The sequence below is a fragment of the Helicoverpa armigera genome, chromosome 28, assembly GCF_030705265.1.
Source record: "Helicoverpa armigera isolate CAAS_96S chromosome 28, ASM3070526v1, whole genome shotgun sequence".
NCBI lineage: Eukaryota > Metazoa > Arthropoda > Insecta > Lepidoptera > Noctuidae > Helicoverpa > Helicoverpa armigera.
Genome location: NC_087147.1, coordinates 6,952,334 through 6,977,377, shown reverse-complemented (window position 1 = coordinate 6,977,377; position 25,044 = coordinate 6,952,334). Strand labels below are relative to the sequence as shown.

At 35.9% G+C, this 25,044-nt stretch overlaps 1 protein-coding gene across 1 annotated transcript in view; it reads right to left on the bottom strand.

Moving 5' to 3' along the window:
- Positions 1-25,044, bottom strand: part of LOC110382381 (protein enabled) — a 62,786-nt gene that overhangs the window by 29,990 nt on the left and 7,752 nt on the right. Inside the window, exon 2 of the mRNA XM_064042456.1 lies at positions 13,659-14,233. Coding sequence (XP_063898526.1) covers positions 13,659-14,194 — 536 coding nt within the window. The 5' untranslated portion in view covers positions 14,195-14,233. The remainder of the gene's footprint in view (positions 1-13,658; positions 14,234-25,044) is intronic.

Below are 25,044 nucleotides of genomic sequence, written 5' to 3'. Positions count from 1 at the left end.
ACTTGATAGAATATTTAGGGGACTATTGACACCAATCCAGAAAGTCTCGTTTTCAAGTCGGCCCGGTTCACCACTTTCTATTAAGATACTAATCGAATAAGTAGATGTTTTTAAACAAAGAACTACCCAGGTTCCAGTGCGCGGGGATCTTAAATTCAAAACTTACCGGTGAAAATTGTTAGCAGTACACTGTCGCCATTTTGAAAATCACCGAAGGACGTAACCGCGCACAAATCCAATCCAATCAGAGAAGTCATTAAAAAAATTACTAAGGACTTCCTTTACTTACTATTTCCTTTTTAAATATTTCGAATTCTGAATCGCGCATTGACAATATGTATTCTGTTTAAAAGAACTTCTAATAAATGAAGACAAAGATAAAAGAAAACTATGAAAAAGAAACCACGGATTATAACATCTTCTATTGGAGGCATCACAGAAGCTAAGTCATTTAATTATTTTGAAAAGTTCAAACACAACCGTCCACTAGTGCAGTCAGTACTAGAATACCCGAGAACGTTTAAGAACAAAGAAGAGCCTCATTGGATGCGCGCGCAGGGTAATCCGCGTAGCAGTGCACAGCCGCCATTTTGTTTTCCGTTCGTTTTTAAAAAATCACAAAGTAATTTTCACGGAACTATTATCTTTTTAAATCCAATTTTATGATTTGAATACACGTTTCAAATAATTTAGGATGATCAAGCCAGCTCAGAGGCTCACACGACTAGCACCTTCGACGACCTAGATCTGAATAACGAATACTTGTTCGACGCACAAAGAAGAGCCCTATAGAGGTGCGCGCGCACCTCAAATCCGAAGCTGCCGAGTGAAATGGTGTAGCCGTACACCGCCGCCATTTTGAATTTTCCGTTACATCGGACAAAGGATATTAAATACGACCGTTCGTTTTTTTTAGTTTATTTTTACACACAAAAAGCCCACTTTTTGAGGACTATTCGAGGGACGAACACACCGAATCAATTCTTGGTTGAGTTTTAAAAAGCATTTTGGAAAAAGGTTTTGTTATACAAAAGGTGACCTTAAAAATGTATACACATATTTTTGAGGAAGATAACATACACAAAACTGAAATTACCACTTAACATCAAGAAACAGTAACACATAGAATAGTGACCAAAGACTCAGCTACAACTCTTGCCGAAAAGTAAAAGCGTTGTATGAAGTAATCGAAAATAGCTTCACAGTTCAAGCAAAGTACATATAGCACAGTTGTAATCATGCAGCAATTATTCAATTTTATAAGACACAAACAGCGACATGCTAAACTAAACATAAGATAAGCAACAGTTATTAAAACATAGTGTTCAGCACCTACAATATATTCGGAATTCCATCTCCAATGAATGTCCAAAACCGCACGTACACTTTAAGTGTTCTATAAAGTCTACCTTCTGGGAACAGCTTCTGGTCAAACCTTGACAACGGTGTCATTAAAAGACTTTTAAAATGATTTGTAAGTTACTTCTGATCGCAAGCGACCACCTACTTCCAAGCTCTGAGCTAGTTTGATCTCTTAACACTTGCAAGAACAAAGGCTAGTCCAATATCTATGCGCGCGCAACTGAAATGTTTAGCAGTGCAGCGTCGCCATTTTGAAATTCGTCAAAAATAAGGTCGGTTGCGCGCGCACGGTATTACCAAAACTGACGCTAGATATTGCAATTTAGCAGGGCACAGTCGCCATTTTGAAATTCACGAGAAAAAATACCTTTTAATGCGCGCGCAGGACACTACGAAAGTTCCTATTGCTGTTTAGCAGTACACGGTCGCCATTTTGAACTCGCGATGTAACCAATGAAACTAACAAAACTAAAAACTAAAAAATGCTGTAAAAGTTTTATCATATTCGAGTACACAAAACGAAAGCGACGGTTATTTCGAAGCAGTACGCGGCGGCCATTTTGAAAGAGCTATAGAACGTATAGAGGCTCCTGTGAGATGCGCGCGCAAGACACACCCCCTTTTGTTTCACGCGAACACCCGTTTCCATCGTTACCATTTCTTGGAAATCTAGAGAAGGAGATACTCGTGACGGAATAGTTTAGAGACTAATTTTCGTTTTTCACCTGACTTGTCGATAACAATAGATATGTGACGTGTTTCAATAAGATGAGGGTGTGTGAACATTTGTATGTCAAATTACGTTGGAATTTTAAAAATATTGGTAAGTGCTGACACTGTAGCGAATGTCTCACTCATAGTTACATAGCTTTGCTGTAGAACAGGTAACAAGAAATACATATGAACATAAAAAAACTCACCGCCACATCCATCTCCTTAGGGCCGTTACATATTTTTTTCCACGACATAAACTATAACTAGCGCGTATATGTGTTGAACTATGTTATTTTTCTTTCTTTTAATAAATACGCAAAAGATACAGCAAATAAGGTAGCACATTATCTACACTACACTATGTGCACTACGCTAATCTACTAACTGAAAGGGGAAAAGTTAATTTTGACGAAAATGTTTAAGCTACAAACAGGACGACTATGTACTGCTTGCGCCTCCCCCACCTCACATCTGACATTATCAATTGCTCACAAGATTTGAAACGGGATTTAACTTGTCCTACCTCTTCGGTTCTTATTTGTGCTGCACTTGCGAGAGCCTGATTTGAACATTTAGTGTCTTTAGCAAGCGAATTATCCTTATTGGCTAAGCTATGAACTTTACTTGAAGATATTTTTGGATTCCGATCTAAGTTGCGTCGCGGTCGATTCGCACACTCTATTTCTAACTTCCCAAAACGATTAACGAATAATTGAAATGGATCATCAGGTTTGTGCTCTTTTTTGAACCGTTTAGGCTTTGAACTCACGATAACGTTAGGTGGCCTCGGTTTCGGACCCACAGATTTGATTGGTCTCACAGAGGCTCCTACTAAGTTAAGTCGCCTTTTTGACGCAGCAGCCACGTTAAAATGTCGCAGATTAATAGCCATTACTTGTACTATACTTGGCGCTCGCACCATTTTAGGTAATCCTAATTCGCATTTAATTTTCGTACAACTGGATTAAGACGTCACTTTATTATAACTAGTAAAATGTTTAAATCACTAGCTATATTAACTTTGAAATAACTACAGGTAGCTGCCAACGCGCACTCACTTCCCCGTCGGACTTCCGAATAGTTCCGAAAGGCTTTAGTTTCACCAAATTAGGCCGAGCCCCAGCCAATTTTGGACATGCGCAATACAGGAATCAACTATTTTAAAGTTAGCAGGTCGTATCCGCCATTTTGGAACCCCCCCCTGCACCTTACCTCACCCCGCCCGGGCCCATGTAAAGCCTTCAAGGATATCCGTTTGCTCGCAATTACATTAAAAAATAAATGCAATCGCAATAACAGGCACAAAAATAATGTAACCGAAGTTATAATTTAGCTACCCTCAAAAAACTAAACTACCCTCTCTATGGAAAGATTTGCAATGGCATATGTAAAGCAAAGTTTCCGCGAACTAAGTGTGAAATGACCCGCACTTTACTAAACGGCACTCAAATAAGACTATATCGCGAAACTATCTAAGTAACTGAATCCATATTGCAAAAATCTAGACACACTAAGGTAACAACACAAAGAACCAACTACCCTACAAGCTCACTGTGGCACGAAGCGCCCTACCAGCGCCAAGGTCGGAATCAGACTGTTCCGAGGACTGGCGGTCCTTCGATTCGAGCCCAGATTTTATTGCACATGCGTCCTTGAGCTGCCGGCTTGCCCGAGAGTGTTTGTAGCAGGTCGTGGCGGCCATTTTGAATCACCCTGTTTCCAGTTCCAAGAATTAAGACCAAGCTGTACTGCGATACAATTTGATAAACAAAGGACTGACCTATTTTTGTACAAGTAAAATATATTTTTAATTAATGTAAAAAAAAGTTATTCTCTGAATATAATTTGTCCTAAAAACAATAAATAACCAAATTTCAAAATTACGTTACTGACATTCTCTAACAAAATCTACCATCCATGCATTACAAATTCCGTTATTCGAATAAGTGATTCCTAAACCGAAAGATCCCGAGTCGGAATTCTTAACTACCCTCCCTACCCTAATACAAACTTAAAGTCGTCATTGTGAACAATATTCGTTAAATACCCTAACCAGTTTCGTCATTTTGAACAAAACCGAAGCGCGGTCCGTACTGTCTAAACATTCTTAGGTCTGTGATGTTTGTCAAGTATGTGGTGAATGAAGACGCGCGCGGTAAGATGTGTTTGGTACAAACAAACACGATTTTTAGGGTTCCGTAGCCAAAATGGCAAAAACGGAACCCTTATAGTTTCGTCATGTCCGTCTGTCCGTCTGTCCGTCTGTCCGTCTGTCACAGCCGATTTACTCGGAAACTATAAGTACTACAGTGATGAAATTTGATGGGAATATGTGTTGTATGAACCGCTACAAAAATATGACACTAAATAGTAAAAAAAAGAATTGGGGGTGGGGCCCCCCATACATGTAACTGAGGGATGAAATTTTTTTTTTCGATGTACATACCCGTGTGGGGTATCAATGGAAAGGTCTTTTAAAATGATATAAAGTTTTCTAAAAAACATTTTTCTTAAAGTGAACGGTTTTTGAGATATCAGCTCTCAAAGTCGTAAAAAGTATGTCCCCCCCCCTCTATTTTTATAACTACGGGGTATAAAATTCTAAAAAAAATAGAGGTGATGCATGCTAATTAACTCTTTTAACGATTTTTGGTTTGATCAAAGTATCTCTTATAGTTTTTGAGATAGGTTGATTTAACTGTAATTTACGGAACCCTTCGTGCACGAGTCCGACTCGCACTTGGCCGGTTTTTTTAAATAACTTGAAAATACAGTAAGTAAGTTGCGGATAATAGTATCGTCTAATATCGGGACACCTTTTCACACACTTTCTGTTAGCCCCTTGGTAAGTTATTAATTTACTTGTGTTATGGGTGCTACTAACACAACTGATAGCATACAAATAGCTACATAATAGGTATACATATTATGGCACCCACGCGGCCAACAAGCATGCTCATCGTGGCACAAATGTCGACCGGGAATCGAACCCGAGACCTCAAGTTCGGCAGTCCGGCATGGTGACCAACGCCATCGAGAACGTAAATTCGATAAATATCAAAATTAAACATCTATTCGGAAATCAACGCATAGACATTATCCATATAAAACATAAAAACCAGCGTAAGAAAATATGTGTACGTTTTTTTTTCTTGTGTGTCTTATGTTTGTCTCGCATGTTTAAGTTAAAAGCGCCGAGACGCTGTCTAGAGCAACAAGTACGGAAACCACATATGTACGTTAGTGGAAGACGCTAACTTTAATATGTTAGGTAAGCACAACAACAACAATAGATTTTCATAAAATATTTAACTCCGTAACAACCGTATCAAAAATCATCTATCTCGTTGGGAATCAAATCATCATCATCATCAGCTGTCCACTGCTGAACATAGGCCTCTCCCAAGACACACTAACAATGGAATAAAATTATTTTTTTCGATCAAAAAGTATCCAATCTTTTATGTATTTGTAGTAAACAACAAACTATTCACCGAAATCAAATCAATTCACTTAAAATCTAACACTTGAAACTTGAAGAAAAATCACAGACCAATCTAAAAATAGACCTCCCCATTACAAGGACGAATTTACACAAAACCCCGTCAAAAACAAGAAAAAGCATTAAAAAAACTAGAAAATGCAGCAACAAAATATTAAAGAAAAAAATTCAAAAATCACTTACATATTATAAATGATCACAGGTGCAAATTTGTACTGTGGGAGCGAAATTTTAGAATATGCATAAGGCACAACCGTTTATCGGCGAAGGTGGACGCAACACTAGTTGATGCAGGCCATCCCGCCGGGACCCGAACTAAGCTAGACGTAACGCGCATGCATCGTATGATTGATTTAAGTGCAAGGGGGGGCAGGTATTGCGTTCTGATTAATTTTAGTAACAAGCCAGACAGCTAGCCCGGATGCCCGGGATCCGACATGCGTACTAAGGGCTTGTTTCAGGGTCTAGATACTTCCGTGGCTGCAGCAAACATAAATACGCTGGGAAAATCAATATTCAGTCGCTGTTTGTTTTATTGAGATGGATCGCCATTTGTGCTTTCAATACTTCGCTGTGTAAGCTTTGATTTTGATGATAACTTTAAGGGGTGTGGGTGGGCTTATGACTATAATTTTTAAGAAGTTACTGAAGCCTTAAATTGAGACACATTACCGACATCATATATACTAAGAATCAAACATTCATCTCCTATGACAAACTATCACGATTGCCCCAAAAAAGACAACAAAAGAAACAAGTCTATTTTATAAAGAAACCATACTTGTAACTTACAACCATGTTTGAAGCTCAAAATCTTAAGAAAGCAAGACGATATTTTAACCAGCTGAGCCACCTGTAGCGCTTTCAGCTCATTTCCATAATACCTACTTTTCTACCAAAGCAAAGGATAACAAACACTATTAGTCGAATTTTTGGTTTTCACTAAAAACCTACCTGGCAGCTTGCCAAAACACTAACAAAATACCGAAAATAAGGAATATAATTTCTTTTATGTTGCACTTCTAGAGCGATTGGTACATCTTTGCAGGGAGTGCTATTAAAATAAAATACAGTAGTAATTGAACCTGTAATTGTCAAATTAATCTAGAAAGCCTGTTCATGATAATAATAACATTCTTTCAGTAGGATTAGACTGTATACAAAATGCTTCATGTTACAAAATCTGCAGGCGCCTTGCGTTTGCATACGAAGATGGAGAAAATATTTGTTTTCAAGAGGGGATAACTTTGTCAATGTAATGCAGAATCTTTAGTGTAACATTGAATGATTTCTTTCGCCTTAAACTTATGGCCTCGGAGGTATAGGTCGATATATCAATAATAATATGGTGGACAAGTATAGCTTATTTGTCAGTTTCAATAATTGACTTCACTCAAATTGATAGTCCATGTGACAATCCTTGACATTTAAATGCAACAAAATATACAAAACAAACATAAAACTCTATTAAACCCAACAATTATCTCCATACAATTAATCAAGTATTCACAGACTATATGAATGCAACAAATGACAAACTCACAAGAGACTGAAATCCCAGAGCACGTGTCAAATGTTTAACAACAGCTCATGAAATATACATTAACTAACTGCGGTCCCAATGAGGTATTCAACTAGTGCAGTATGTGACAACTACTGAAGATATGTGTGTGGATATGCACAATGTAGGTATGTGGTAATTTAAGCGGGATAACTCAAATGAGCTCAAATTAGCTGCCGAAATAAACTGGAAATATGGTTTTTGTAATTTGTATCACCAAAAACTAGACATGAAGATAAAGGGAGAAGGTTAGTTAGGGATTTGGACATGAAAGACAGACCAAAAGTGACAAAAGATTTTAATATCTGTGTACCAAAATATAATATTATTTTAATATCTGGATTGCGAATTCTTAATCATGAAAATCATTACCGCATTTGGAGACATTACATTTTTTAAATAAAATCACTTATTCCGAAAGTCTACTTTTTAAATAAAAATCAAGCAATCTCATAACATCACACGAAATCACAAATCGAAATTGACGAAAAGCTATTATATCAAAACACCTGTATAATCAAACAAAGCATTAATTTATTCATTGTTTAACTGCCAGTCTAGGCGTGGATTAAACTGGGATCGCCCACTAATTACTGGGGTTTTAACTTCAGGAAGAGGACTTTTAAACCTTGTGAAAAGAAACTTGTAATTTGAAAATGATTTTGGTGTTTTATTTAGGGGTTGTTTTGGAAAGTCTGCATTAGCTATTTGCTATTCTAATTTGGTTCCTGTTCAAAACGTATTTTATTTGTCCGATTTGGACAATTCATTTTAGTCTCAGGTGACATAAAAAACGTGTGAGCTTAGATGTGTAACAATTTATTATTGCCAATTTCACACGTCTCGGATAGCAATATTAGACAAAAATCATAAGCAGCCTTTATCTGGTAGTTAGTATTGACTATCGGATAAATAACACTTTATTGGTAACCAGTGAAACCCGGACTTAATCTTTCAAATCTTTAAAGATTACACAAATTCCACTAACAGAAAATACTAAAGACCGCTAAACCGTATACAAATTAGGTATAGTTATTATTAAGTAAATGCTGTGGTTTCCTGTAATTGGGGGAACACAGCAAACAGTTCCTATGTATTTGTGTTTAATGTAAATGTGATCTGTGTATCCTCTGTTGGAAATCCTATAAATACATAAATGCATAAATCCTTAACTACGCAAGCTAACACTACAAAAAAACCACGCCATCTGATGCACTTCGACAGAACAAACTACCATAGTCAAGCTATCGGGTCGTAAATCAGCGCCTCCATGAAACGAACACGGAACTAGGTAAGAGGGTGCAATGTCACGATGCACCCTCGCTGCAGTTCGTAAATCATGAGGTAGAGGGCGTTGATTTATTAGGTACGGCGCTGGCTAACTGCTGCAAGTGTTAATACATTACACACATATATAATACACACAACAACATAAGGATGGTAGCTCGATTTTTTAGATGATCTGTTTTATGTGATGTGTTTTGTTTTTATGATTTACAAATTAGGTATATGAATGTCAAACTTTTTCGTTGTATCTAGTTTTCATTAAGTAAATGCTGTGGTTTCGTGTAATTGGGGGAACACAGCAATCAGTTCCCACATATGTGTGTTAAATGTAAGTGATCTGTGTATCCTCTGTTAGAAATCCAAATAAATAAATAAAATCAGACATGGTCAAGCGTTTTCTGTAAAGTCGATCGCGTTTTTGTCACTCAGTATCGCTAGCTACAGAGAAATACATGTATATTTTCATTCACTCTATTTTTCAACCACACATCTAAGGCTAATAAGGCATCAACACAAACATGCAAGAACTTTTATTGTATCTCTTCGTATGTTATGAAATGTTACCTTCAAATTTTTGTATGCCGGGCGGGTCATAGTCATAGCTGTGTACAATTTTGGAGCCAATTTTGGAGTCAAAGCTGTGTACAATGTACCACAACAAAGAATATTTGTATTTGAACTTTACCCTTGCAGTAACAAAATAGACTACAAAAATTACCCAAGAACACAAAAACAAATGACGTAACAAAATAACAGCAGTCTTGAACAGCTGATTCAATTACAAGGAAAAAACCCTAAGGTTGGCTACACGCAAAGGTGTACGTCGGTCTACGTGCCTCATGCGTGCCTTCGCGAATTTCTGAGTGGCTTTTTTCATGATTTCCTCTTCATATCCTCGGGTGGAACGTGTTTAAACGCGTGTTTCCTGCTTAATGAGGATCTTGCATAATTGTGATGGAAAACTAGTTTTCTAAATGCAAAGCAACTGTTTGGAAACTGCTCTTGTAATGAGATGATTTCTGGTGCCATATATTTATTTATTTGCAGACCTCTTCCTAAACAGAAATAATCTCAATTTTTTTTTTTTTTACTAAAACACACGCCTTTTGTAACGTATCTTAGCTAGTCATGTATTGTCATCAGAACTCAGAACGTGTAAAAAATTCGAGGACCGGGAAGTGGGTCAAATTAAGATTCCAAGATTTTCTTACATACATAGTTACAAGTGAAGTTAAAAACGGCCGAAATCTAGTAACTAAAAGTGAAAAAATGGATTTTTACTTCTTCTATCTGGGGGCTATCAAACTTTTTAAGCACCGAATTAAAAGATACAATTTTATAAGTACAATGAGCATCTTCAAATCCTGAGCAGCCTCGTTAAAAAAATTCAAACTTCTCATTGTACTCCACATCAGACGTAGCCCTTTCTGAACCTGTTCCAAGCACGTGTCTACCATTGACCCTAGCGGAGCACCTGCCCATGTTCCCACGGAAGTTGAAGGTCAGATGAGGGGGGCAGATTGCTGAGGAAATACCAAGTCCAGTCGTCACGAACGATGATAAACGGCAAGGGAATGGTGAGAATGGAACATGTTTTTGGACCAGTTTTGATGTGTCATCAACTTTGTATGGTGGTCTCACCAACTTTATGGAAAGTTTAAAAACTTATTTTACAGCTGTTTTCCTTTTACACCTTTCTATAGTCATTACCGAGGCTAGTGAAATAATCAATTGGACATTACATTCGAAATTTAATGTTTAATTTTCAAAAACCCTGCAAATATTCAATATTTTCTGAATTTATTGATATGCGAGTATGAGGAAAGATAACTGAATGAAACTTGTTAAAAATGCCTACCAAGAAATATCGAACACAGACGTCATTGAGAAATGACGAAACACCGAACCAAGTTAATCGGGAACAAAAATAAATGAATCATCAAGGAATATTTCAGAAAAAACACTGACGTGCAATACCTAGAAATTAACTTTAAATTAATCGTTCTGTGTGTCACTATTGGACTCATTTAATAATTAATTATAATAAAATGTTTTGCAGAATATTAAAGTCCAATTTCTAAACCGACTATCATAAGGCAAGCTTAATACGGCCTACATCATAAAAAAATACAAAAAGATTAAAATTTTACAACCCATTGTAATACCAACAGCGAAAAGCGTAGCAACAAATGATCTATGAATAGAACTAATTAGGGTAGAATCTCTGAACCGTAAAAAACAAGTAAAGACAAAACTGTAAACAGCTAACGAAAAGGTCATTCTACTGAACAAAAAACAAAAGGTGGAGAAACAAAACCTTTTTTAAATGAAACAAATAATATACCACGTGGAAGAGACAATCATAAAGCTGCAGGAAAGTTTATAGAAAACCCTTTAGCAGTAAAAGGTAATAGAATTATTCCAAATGCAGTATGCTATATAGAAATCCGTAGCTCTTGATGAATACTAAACAAAAAGTGAAAGTATAATTACAGTGAATGCACATTAAATCTCATAATATGGGTCAGAAGTACCATAATAATGGTGGGCGGTTTGTGAATGTTACAATTTAAAACGGTTTAATGGATGCTCTCAGAAAAGTGACTCTAATTTGAATGAATTTAGAAGATAACGGTTTCGTTGCTAATAGAGATATTGAAAATGTTCACTCTAACTTAGTATTGGTTTCGTAAACTATGATTGGCGTTATCATACAAGGCGACCCTACCTAATGGAAGTCGAACAAATTGGTTAGTACATGACCAAGAGTCCATGATGATGATGACGTATAAAATATATGGAATATTAAATATAGACTAGATCTCGCCTGATGAGAACGAAGACAAAAAAATAAATCCTGAAAATACAAGAGAAATAGTTGCACTGAAAACCATTATATCTAGGTAGATTCTATCCCATCAAAAACATTAAATGTAAAATAAGCCAATCCTCTACGCAGTTCCTCCACCGTAAAAAGTTTTGAGATCGCATAGAAGCCAAGTCCTGTTCAACTATATTCGTAATAATAAATCAACATTTTGTGACTATATCAATTAAATAGTTTTGTTCACATTACACTAATATTGACTTGGCCATGAGCACAATAAACTACAAATATAATACGGCATATCTTGGAGAGGTGAAAGTCAAACATGGAGTTTAATATCACAGAATTAAATACATTTAGTTTATTCAATCGTTACTAAATGACAGTCAGTATCATCCATCACTGAACTGCACATGTACTATGGCGGATGTTTAGTCCATGGTGATCTCAAATTCTAAGTCTTTTAAGTCCTTGTCTAAGTTCTTCAGTGCATAATCAGTCCAATCGTAAAATCATGTCCATATAGAATTTATCAATTCAATGGTATTTACACATTATTACAAGGAGCGACTTTTAACTTGTGCTCATGGCCAAGACAATATTATTGTAAAATGAACAAAACTATTTAATTGATATAGTCACAAAATATTGATTTATTATTACAATTAAAGTTGAACAGGACTTGGCTTCTATGCGATCTCAAAACTTTTTACGGTGGAGGAACTGCGTAGAGGATTGGCTTATTTTACATTTAATGTTTTTGATGGGATCTAATTTATTTTTTGTAGGTCTCTTTCTTCTCTAAGTATCTCTTTCTTCTATAGTATATAACAAATTAAATTAACTTACATGCAACTAACTAAATATATAACAAACTAAATATGTACACCTAGTTAGCACGTAAACAACATTTTTTTAAAATAAACTAATAATTTTCGAAATTGTCGAATTTTTGAATCAAATATCTTTTAGAACAAAAGAGATTTATTTCAGAGGTAGATGGCGCTATCACATGTAATTATTTGATTTTTTTTTAAAGTACTACTTATACTAAGCTATGTAACGAAACCATAGCGCGATTTAGACCAGGACAACGCCATCTATCGAGCGAGCATGCAGTATGTATCGCACTGCATTAATATGAAAGATTTTATCATTGTTCATTTCATTTTAACCTAGCTTTTTTATTCATATGTATGTATATTTAATACATAATAACAATATACCACACTACGTAACAATAAAACAAATAGTAACATTTTGTACATAAATAAATAACAAAGTTATCAATGCAGTCAAAATTCATACACAATGTTCTTGAAAAAACCGCAAATATAAATTTGTTTCCTATTTTTTTATTAAGTTTTAAGGTTTTTATAATTTTCCCTTTATATGTAGCTAGTAACCTATCTTGGTGCCAAATTTGAAGGTTCTAAGTTTGCTAGAAGTACCTTAGACTTTTGATGATCGGTCAGTGAGTGAGTCAGTGACAAAATGGTGTAACTTTGATCGCTCATAACTCGTAAACTATTTATTCAAATGTCTTGTAATTTTGAGACTGAGCTTGTTCTAATACTTACTCTTGGTCATCGAAAACCTAAACTCATAGCTTTGTTCACATGGAAGTTACAGGGGGCTGAAATAGCCGCGAAACGCTTCGAGAAAAGATGGTACGGCCGTGCCCGCTTTGCTCGAGTCTTGGCTGGGGCACTGCCGTGCCCTCAGATTCACGTATTAACCACGTACTTTTATCTCAATCGACTGTCAGAAACTTTCAGAATAAGAATTATCTAAACGCACGACAGATCCTCTATCGATCTAAATCATCTTATCTGACTGCGAGTCAGATGATATTACATTTCAATGAGCTGCGTTTGCGCATACCTACGGCCGACAGTGTTTTGTTACATGAACGGCGCCATTTGTAAGCATAGCCGCGTTTAGTCGCGCGTGTAATAATATTGAGGGTTATCTGAATGATTTGATACTGTTTAAGACCTGAAATATGACTTCAGTGACACTTGTTTCATACGCTTTGTCATCTAGGACTTGAAACATGACTATGGACATGGCCACTATAATTACAGTTGTTTCAATCGCTATTAGTACAACATTAAGCTTAGCAGTAGCAATATTAGCTATGTAATCGTAACAAATTATAGTAAAACTCAGTGTATTATCAAATTCCTACACATTACTATAATATACGCGAAAGTGCATTGCGTTCTGCTTTCGTGGCTTAACAAACACATGCCTAAAGTGTTCTTTAAATTATAGTACAGTAAAAGTTACTACAGTGAAATCGAAAATACCCTTCTGAGAGATTCAAGAACGGACTTGTTTTAAGAAAATCCCAACGTGGCATGAAATATCTTTATGGTATCCAAAATTAGTTTAATACTTACAATGCCCAATACTCTTCCCAATTCTTCTCCTTCGTAGATCCATATCCTCGAGGCAGGGTGGCAGTCCTGGATCTTCCATTCAAGGAAGCATACGATCCTCTCTTTTCTTGCAAACTCATTACCGAATGCCTAGACACAGGTTCCGATCGAAAAGACTGGAAGGATATTTGGGAGCCCTCATCAGATTTCAAACTGGTTTGGGAACCTTTGAACTTGCCATTGGTCTCTGGTTGAGAGTATTGCTCTTCATCATTTCCATTTCTGTAGTCACCGAAGTTACCGTTTAAGGAACGACTGCCAGAATCAGTTCTGGCTGGAGGTGGTCTTGGCGCATTCCTTCGGTACTCAAAACTATCCGTCCTATTAAATGAAGAGGTCCTTTTAGCCATTTTTGGGGACTCTTGTATGTTCACTAAAGATGGCATTTTAGATTCCTTTTCTAAATCTATTTCATGTTCCAATTGATTCTGAACATGAGCTAGCATTTCTTCTAGGTCTCCTAGATCAGAATCGATGTTCATTTTCATTCGACGCATTTTGGAATGTTATTTTTCGTCTATCACAGTCGAAACACACTGTCACAAAACAACGATTTTATTGATGAGTTCTTTGTCACACACTGCTAAATTAAAAGCTCAATTTTTAGTTCACATTATCACTACTTTTAGCACGTGTTCTTATCTTAAAACTAATTAACAGAAACTCTACACTACAGAATTAACTTAACAATTTTCGAATTCGCAGAAATCCGAACGCGTCTAGAACCGTGCGCTCGCGGCGAGCATCGCGGCGCAAATGACACAGTTATCAAACTGAGTGACACTGCTGTGAACCTCATCCGTTATCTTCCACTGACATCCGATAGTAGCCAGATAAGTAAACATAAACAGAGCCATTTACAACCTTATTGCTTAGATAATAAGGGATAAAAAATCTTAGTAATCAATCGAAGGGACATTGATCGATCAATGTTTTGCAACATTGCATTTGCAGTTTGAAAAAGTTCAATTTCCTTCGACTTAAGGTTGAATATTGAATGGTTTAATTGCTAGTTATTTTTGTAAAGTTTATGGGTTATTGTAAAACTAGTGCAGTGTTACAGGGTGGGAAAGCAGTAATTTTATACGTTTATGTCTGTATCAGTGGGTACCTATGCACCGTATGAAGTAGAAAAAAGCTATTGAGATCGTTCACCGCAGCCGTTTATGGGAGAACACGGTTCAGTTAGCATACCCATAACCTTAATGACTTTAGAAATACAAGCACTACGTACTTGTTAATTATGAAAAAAATTATGAAGCACTTTGAAATACATATATGTTTAGATTTTAGCACGTAATTTTGTTACCTAGATATTATGTGAAGGATGATTTAATAACAGGGAAAATATACTTGACTTATAAATATTTTCACACATAAATAACATACAGATGTTTTATGATTATGAATCAATGAAATTAATCGTGTTTACGATATTTCCCTTCATATATTAAGAAGGTTATGAATGGAAAATATCGTAGACGTAAAATACTATTGTAGTTTCTGAAATTAGTGCGTTCAAACTCGCGTTGGTGCGATCTGTATTATATTTTGAGTGATTATATTAAGCGAGTATGCTTTAATCAAATTAAATGTAAAATCCAACAAGTGTTCAACATGCCTATTGTGTTAATTTCTCTATTATAAATCAGCTATGTTATGTGCAGTTTGGACTATTCTACTAGTTCCTAACAATGCGTATTTTGATGACATCATTATACTAAGAAATAAGAGCAGGCGTACGTTGTACGACAAGATATCAAAACATACATTATTTGCAAGTGAAAATATTAAGTCTATTACTTTTTCAAATAAATTATATTATTTAAAAAATACAAATACCTACTAGAATTGAGAACCTCCTATTTTTTGGAAAGTCTGTTTAAAATGATTAAAGCACAAAATTGTATGTTTTGATTTGGTTGATCATAACGTTTCGTTAATGCTACTCTAATATTAAAAAATATCAATAGCAGTCATACAAAACATGCACTTACGAATAATTTTAGCTTTCTCTATACAAAGTTCAACAAATGATCAACACTCTAGTACCTAATAGATTTAGCTTTCACTTTTTATAGAATTAGCTATGGTGATTACCGTTTTATTTTCGTAGTTAGGCCATGAACGAACATACATTGCTGGCTTTGATGTTACTTGCTTCGTGTCTGTGAATATTTGCCGCTGAAATAATCAGTTTAGCACTCATAGCCACAAAGGGAAGAAAGATAAATACATACAAAGATATTTTAACTGACACCCAAAAACGAGGAAGTTAATTGCTTTTCATTTTCATCCATCTAAACACGATTACCAACGTTACAAATCGGCAAACATGTCGCAGCGACTAATCGTAAAATGTGCGCCAAATCTTACATTAAGAGCATCGTTATCAAATGGTAGCGTGGTCCTAATTGGCAAAGATTTGTTGCTCACTCAATCTGCGCTAATTGTTCTTTATTAAAACGTCTACATTCTGACAGTAAAGTGATGAAACATAGTCATGATTTTTATATGAGGACGTTGTGCTTGTTACGTACGTTTGTTTTGTGAGGATGATTTCACTCACTCACTCACTCATTCATTAAGATGAGTTGATTTAGTTAAAACGCAGTTGTATACAAAATTAGTGCTCAAAATGTGTGGAGAAAGATTTTAGGCTGTGCTCGAAGTGGGGCCAAGTGCTGGTTCCTTATTTTAATGTATTGTAGTAAATAAGTGGGATCATTCAAAATAGTGACAACTAGCTGCATGTAAACGATTCACAGCCAGTTTCTTCATCAAAAGTAAAATCCAAAGTAATGTCATAAAGTAAAAGTAACGGTCAAATTCGTTTTTTCAAGGCTAGAGTAACAGCAAAACTAATAGAATTTGACCGTTACTTTTACTTTATGACATTACTTTTGCTGTTACTTTGGCTTTTACTTTTGATGAAGAAATTGGTTGTCAATGAGTTAAGTAGGTATGTATTTTTTTTACCTACTCAAGAGTTCCCCTATCCCAAAATTTTTACAATAAAGGATTATTGGGAAATCCTATAAACGAACCATTTTATACATTTCAGATAATCCATATATATATATCATAGGAAATGAATCACCGTTATACAAAATACTACAGAAAAACACACGTCATTTCGTTACAAAGTTATTTTGATACCAATCTGTTTAAGGATAAAAGGAAGTGATTCGCGGAAAACATTATTACATATTAATATCGATATATTTATATATCTATATGTTACATGCTATATATCAGGTAGTTAGTCTGTGTAAGGAAATATAAAATCATGGTGTAATTTTCCTTTATATAGTCATAATACAAATAAGGGAATATCAAACTGATTATTATATTGATTGGTAACAAAGGGCAAATTGCGCATATGTTATGAAGCTATTGCTTTAATTAGGAAGGAACCGAAAACACTTATTGATCATTGGATCTGTTAGATATTAATTGCGGCGTGTGTGTCTTGTGTTGTGCCAATAAATATTTTTCCTTTCTTTCTTTATCCAATGAAATGCGCGTAGTACCTAACTATCAGTGAAACTCAAAAATGTTGTTTGTAAGGGTGAAAAATTATGAAAATAATGAGGTCTATGCCCCAGTTCGCAATTTGATCCATATTCTGATGGCCACTTAGTATATTGACCTAACGGGTTTACCACGATTTCAGAACACACAAACTGTAAACGAAAATAGTAAATAATGCAAGTAACACTGCATTTTTGTTATCCAACCCAAAATTTCCACTTTCGAGGTCAACGGCCTCAGCCCGAGCCACTATCAGCCAAGTCCTAATGCCAGCCCACCAGGCATTACAAGTAGTCAAGTAATTAGAGAACAAATACGCTGATAACTAATTATATGTTTACTAGAGATAGTGCAAGTAGGCCGCTGTTTACCCGGTCAGGTGATAGTAATGTTTAGATGGTAATTATTTGTTACAAAGGAATAACTTTTGGGTGATTTGGACTGGTTCGAAATGTTAATGAAGGTACTCGTATGGTACTAAGTGTATAACAAAACTCCACTTCGTTTTCACCAATAGACAGTGATAACTGAGATACACTTAAGTAGTCGATAGATGGCTAGTTCAGGCATCAGTATCAGATACGTTCGCTTTCACACTAGCGAAAAGATTCATGCGGCCAGGCTCAGATCGTAGCTATGAGTACCAAACAATTGACAACCACAGGTGTAAAAGATGACGTTTAAGACCGCACGACAGATTTTTTGTCGCTTGGAATGTGTCGCGCGGAGAAAAACCGAGCGTAGACGCGCGACAAAATTCGTGAAAGCGCTGCAAGAAACCACAACAACAAGATATAATTTCCTTATTAATTATAACAGTCATCATCATCAGCCTTTTAGCTGTCCCACTGCAGGTCTGTGGCCTCTTCTCAAACAGAGAAGGATTGAGCGTTATTCACCACGCTTGCTCAAAGCGGGTTGGCGATATTATAACAGTAATGCATACATTTTTACATTAAACTGACTACTGTATACTACAATAAAATTGTAAAACAATAATAATATTGTAAGTTTCATATCAGAAGTGCGACATGAGTATCGATGTCGGAAGTTGCTGCGGCAACGAAAGATAAGCGCGGGCGCAAAACTCACGGATAACGATGTTTTGCGATCAGTTTTTTTTTTTTGTAGTTATTTATAATAATGAAGTGTTTACCAAAACTTGGGTTTTGAGGTCGAATTATTACTTGAATAGTAGCTGTTGACGACAAGATCAGCTCGAAAAATATAATTTTAGGATTACGTTCCTTAAGAAAGGCAAGAAGGAACCCTTTAAAGATCACATTATTATTTATACTTACTAAGTACGTAGCTCATAGTAGCAGCCGCAACTGTCTGAGGATCAAACGCTAAGCAACATATGGCGCGGTCGGACCGTGGATGGGTGACCGAACAGGAATCAATCAAATCTGATTTTATTTGGACAGACCGTCATAAAGAAGAAATATCCTAAACTGACATTAGTTAACACTACCCAATACCCAACATCAGTAACAATTTACAAAGCAATAACTACTACTTCACAACGAGATCTTTGTATAACCTAACATCGTCTTCTCACCAGTTGAACGTCGAGATTCCAATAATGGATCGATGGCGTCACACAACCTGATGCCTCGCTATTGTCTCAGTAGTAAACAATTCAAGTATTCAATTGTCATCCGTTGTAGGTACTAACTTGGTAAGTAACTGCGACAGTTTGGGTTTTGGTGTTGTAAACTAGGTCTTTGAAGACAGAAAAGACATTATAACCTATATCCAAGACACCTCGCATTTTTGGGCGTAATAGCGCAATGCTACTTTTGATAGATGTAAATAACAATTTAAAAGGCACCCCAAATTATCGTGGTCAGAGTCGAAGCACGAATAGCTGGGCAAAGGCCTCCTCCACAAGCAGGGAGGATTTGCCCATACTCATCGAGCTGGGCATGCGTATTTGAAGACTTAATATCCCTGTTAGTATATCCTTGGGACAAAAACTCTAGATTAACCATATTACCATATAATGTACCCTACATAGAGAAAAATATTTTTTTCTAAACAACGCTCCATAATTTAGAACCTCCTAATTATGCTCTTTTTACTTCAGACAGCCTGGTACTTTAACTGTTTGGTCCTCATTAGCGCACATCCTTAAGGTGACATCTCTTCAGCAATGTGACTTATGACCACTTCACAATTCTTCAAGACACCTTCCTTTTTAAAGAAAAAATCCTTAAGTCATCATTTCAACCATATTTTTAACACCTTTCTTTTCGAAAGTCAGCCTCAAAAAAGTCGTGGTGACCTATAGGGTAAAGAACCTACCTCTCTAATATGAGGGTGTGAGTTCGATTCTAGGTCAGGCAAGTACCAATGCAACTTTTCTAAGTTTGTATGTACTTTCTAAGTATATCTTGGACACCAATGGCTGATAAAAAGGTGAAGGAAAACATCATGAGGAAACCTGGACTATAAAGTCTGAAATCACCAACCCACATTGAACAAGCGTGGTGATTAATGTTCAATCCTTCTCCGTGTGAAAGGAGGCCTTTGCCCAGCAGTGGGACGATAAAAAGGCTGTAACATTACAACAGCCTCATCTGCCCAGCTTTTCCTAAATATATTGGGGTCGGCTTCCAGTCTTACCCAATGCAGCTGAGTACCAGTGTTTTATGACCGGATTGAATTCTGCCTTTGTAAGATTAATGTCTTTGTGGAATACTGCAATCTTGATAGATCATAACTATCTTTATTAGAGAAATGGTTTCCTAGTAGGAACCTCAAATTGCTAACCTAGATTCCACAAAATTGTGGGCAGCATTTATTACTTGTAACTTCCTTAAGATTGTTGGAATTATACATAGAACAGTTTATTTTATTGTGATTTACCAATTTAGTCTATTTTCCAGCAAAAACACAAAGGACGAATGTTATGGGGCTGGATTTCAACCTTGGTTGATTTAATGGTTTTAGATTTTTCGGTAAAACAAAATTATATACAGAGAACTATGTATAGGACCCATACTTTCAGGATTATATTATTTTTTTACAAGCCATAAATGTTTCAGGAAGCTACTTAAAACTCCGTAAAGCTATATAATTTCTACCAAGCAATTACTAGCCAGATGCACTAACAAATGAGCTGACCCGTCTCATCAACATCCCCAACGCCAGCACGTCAGTGCACGACTAATTGTCATCCAATGGGGGCGCAGATTGCCGTCATCCTGCGCACACGCACGTCCGGTGTATAATTGTGCTGTTACAGCCACGTCGGGTTCTAACGAGATAAAAAACCGATCTGCTTCCTGTGGACCGAAAGTTGGCCAGTTTTTGCGTGGTCAAGTTTTATGCTATTAGATACAGGAAGGTCTAATCTTGTGGTATGATCATGGAAGTGGCCAAGGTTAAGACTAGACTAGGTGTAATGTCTGTTATTTGAATCGCTTTAAGGTTTCGCAAGTGTAGTCTCATTATGCACAAATGAACATGTACTAAATCTTTCGAATATAAAGCACAAAAAAACAATTATTCACAGACAAAAAGGCTGCAATAATTAAAGTACAACTATATTCAAAATAAATAAAAAAATTCTCGTCTCAAATAACGACTAGCATTACAAAAGCGATTAGTAAGACGAATAGACATATCAGAAATACAAATGATGGCGTACAAAACGATTTCTAACACCATCACTCAAACACTAATTGCATATTCACTAACCATGCAAACAAATAAAGCATCGAAAAACCTTGTCATTAATCTGTTGGTCATAAGCAGCAATTAAATCATAACCACTAATTAGTAACGCTGTTAAGTAGAGCACGCGTAGGAAAGTAAGATTTAATGAGCTGAATCCACTTTCGATTATGAGATGTCCATAAATTATTGGTGATCATACCGATGTATCGATAAGGTAGAAGCTGAAATCGATGAAGAAGATAAAACGTAAAAAGTATTAAAGTTTTTATTTGGATCGCTTAAAAAAGATAACGGCAGACTCAACTATAAAAAAGTATCATCTTTTCTAGATAAGTCATCAACTTTTCAGCTCTTGAAGAAGAAATAATACTGTTACAGTTAACCAAAATAAAAATCCTACTAATATTATAAACGCGAAAGTTTGTATGTATGGATGTATGGATGTTTGTTACTCTTTCACGCAAAAACTACTGAATGGATTTTAATGAAACTTTACAATAATATAGCTTATACATCAGAATAACACATAGGCTACAATTTGTAAACAAATTGTTCGAAATACTAAACTTGCGCAGACGAAGTCGCGGGCACCAGCTAGTGAGTTATAAAATAGATCTTATTAATACAGCAGACGAACTAATAAAAACACCAATCAAATCTGCAGTGGGTTGAAACTTAAGTACGAGAGAAATCGATGAATCAGCTGTGAAGTTTCCAATTATACCAGCGAAGCATTAGCGTGAACACATTTATTATAATATTGGCAATGACAGTGAGTCATCAAGAATGGCCAAATTGCCTTTGCCGAAACGTCAACTATCAGAAACTCTTGTGACGCACATTAGCAACAAGATGGGGTGGATACGTCATCGGTTTCAAATCAAGTTAGATTAACGATCGAATGTGTTTCAATAACTGGTGATACGAACACTCTTAGATATCCACAATATGCAATATCAACAACTATTGCAGAAGGATAAATATGAACTATATGTATGTGTTATTGCAATCCTATAAATACCTATACTACTGTTAAACGTTTAACAAATACCTAAAAGTAAGTAAACACGTAAATAATCATTGATACAATAGGTAAACACAATTTGTGCAAAGCGTCAGTCCCATATACAAAGGAGTATTACGCTGCAACTCAAAGCAAACCATAAACTCTTTTAGCTTCCTCCATCATCCTCAAAACAATTACCTTTTAATTCCACTGCAATCAGACCATGAACATTCCAGCTAACACCAGACCCTCATGGAACGAAAGTTCAATAACAGTAGCTTTTTGCTCGAACCAATCGAACCAAACAAAGCTTAGCCAGCTCTGGAAACTAATTCACAAAGGAGTTCAGAAAACCACCTTCCTGAATATACAATGGATGACACTGACAAACTTCTAACCGAAGATGGTACAAACGAATATAGTCCTAAAACTGATGCAATAAGAGTTACGTTAGATGCAGATGTTGTTGTTATTTACCATGACATCGACAAAGTTAGTGCAGATGCGGTTGTTGGAATTTAGGCTGTATTGCAAAGTGTTAAGGGGTGTACCAATGGAAGATGGTTCGATTATTTCTTGCGCCATCTGTAGCGTAACAGAAGTGTGTCTATCTGGTGCATTGGAGCGGAACTAAGGATTGGTGCAAGTTTTGAAATGTTGACTTTGGAAATGATGACGATAGAAATTAAAGGGGTAAAGTTAGCGAACGCGCAATTATTTAATGATATAGACTTTGGAATTTATTGACTCAGCACTTAGGTATTTGGATCTCCGCTAATGTTCTTCATAAAGAATATGAAATTATTGTAAACTGTATTGAAACTTTTTAAATTGGCGACATCTCCATGTTTTAATTAAGAATCTAAGTCAAAGAAAATGTAAAACCTGAACATAAATAACAAGACCAACCAACTCTTTATTGTTAAATGCAAACTTTTGTATTCCAAAACGCAAGTAAACATTCCTGCAACGAAAAGCATAATAATGCAAGCCACGATATTATTTTAACCCAATTCCAAAAAGGAGAACTTGGAACTGCGCCAGTCGTAGTGCAAACAATTAAACTGATTGTATTCATATTCAAATATATACGAACATACAACTGAGCACATATAGAGGTCTTACCCATAATGAATAAGTCCTTTGACTATAAATAAATGACAGACAGACATACAGAATCAATCGGTAAAGACAGTTGTGTCAAGTGGGCCAATAAACTGAGTAACCTTGATAAATTGTTGGCATGCTGATTTAGTATTAATAAAAATATGGGTCATCTGTTTGTATGGAATATCTTTAAAACAGCTGCGAAGCATGTACATAATTCCTTTAATATGGAATCAGGAGTTCAAATTCGAAGACAAAGATAACTTAATTGATAGTTGCTGGCAACGTAAAATGTATACTTTTATGACACTTCAGAAAAGTGCCCTATTACTACGTAGCGTGTCAATTGACCATAAAGTTCACAACAGTTCAAGAGGAGAATGACCGTGAATCGACAACACGGTAGCCAACCTTATTTCATTCACAAATCGTCTTCAAAGTTCAAGACTATTCAAAGATAATACAATCATTCCTTCTCTGTATGAGAGGACATCTGGACCTTGCAGTGGGAAAGCAAAAAGAAAGGCTGTTGATGATAATAACGACCAAGTATTTCTAAAAGCTAAATTACTAGCACACGACAACAAAACCGAAAGAATTACTGATAAAAAGCAGTTTAAACCAGTGATAACCGCTGTAAGCTAGTGACTTCTACCATTCAAAGCCCGTATTTTTTCCCTTGATCCCACAATCGTGTCCCGGTCACGGTGTGTTCCCAATAAGACACGCGTGCTAACACGTATTGTACAAGAACAGTAAAAACTATCAAATTCTTCAAATGGTTGACGTAAAAGTTAGGGTTTTTATGTAGAAAAAGATTTAATTTAACGCCTCTTAGAAGGTCATAAAGTCAGGTTGATAGACGTGTTTGAATGAATAGTTAGTTAATTGATTAAAAATGATGATGTATCGTATAACAGAGAGGATTTGCCAGTTCAGTTACTGGGAAGCGAAAAGTTGCTAAAACCACAAAAAAGTCTGAAGATGCTATAATGAACATGAGTGAATGCCCTCATAAACAAAATAAATCTATTAAAACATCACCAAAAATATCTCTACGAAGGTTATTTACTGAAGGCACGATGTTCCTTTTCCAAAAATTTGCTCAACAAAAAGCTATTAAAAATATTAGCTCTACCCAAATACAATCGTCTTGTTGCCATATAAAGACGTCTAAGTCCGTTAAACGCCAACGTAAGTCTGACCTAATACCACTTTCCCAGTTTAAAAGTCACGTTCCAAAATTCGAACTACCCACATGGAACAAATAAAACGATGCGTGGGACCAATTTAGCGCCAGACATATCCGTTTTCGATATTTGAATGTTCTTTATTATTGACTTATTGAAGATCTATTAACATATTGACGTAATATTTACGTACTTTCTGTGCTAAGTTAGACGTCCCTTTTATAAAGATTAAGAACCAATTAACCAGGGCTGTAGACAGGAAGCAAGGTACATTTAATTACGGAGGAATGAAGTATTTCCACCTGCTCGTTTAATGTATTCTACGCGTGTTGCAAACTTATATATGGTTTGAACAAATATGGCGTGTGTCCTTTGCACATTTCAAGATTGGTAGAGACTTTATAGAGAGCAAAGAGATCTTTGCAAATTGATAGATAATGTTATACTTTAATATCAATACTTTAATTTATTTTATACTTCAGCCAGTTCCATTCCACTTTGTTTTCGATAAACAATCGAATGGCACGAATCCCCATCGTCATTACATGCCTTCCGATATATTTCTGTCCTCGCAAAAAGCTACCCAAACCTGCCAATCACCTGCGCCAGTCAAAATTACCAAGTCTAAATTAAAACAAACAGAAATATTAGTTATCTTCACTCAGTTCGCCAGGACGTTACAACTTAGTAACGCTTGCAAGTCACTACTTATGCATAAACTTTACTGCACCAAGTCTTGTTACAGGAGTTCATGGCATCGTTGCCAAGCCACCAGAACCAAACAATCTCAAACTTGAGGTCAATAATTCAAGCCATGACGTATTTA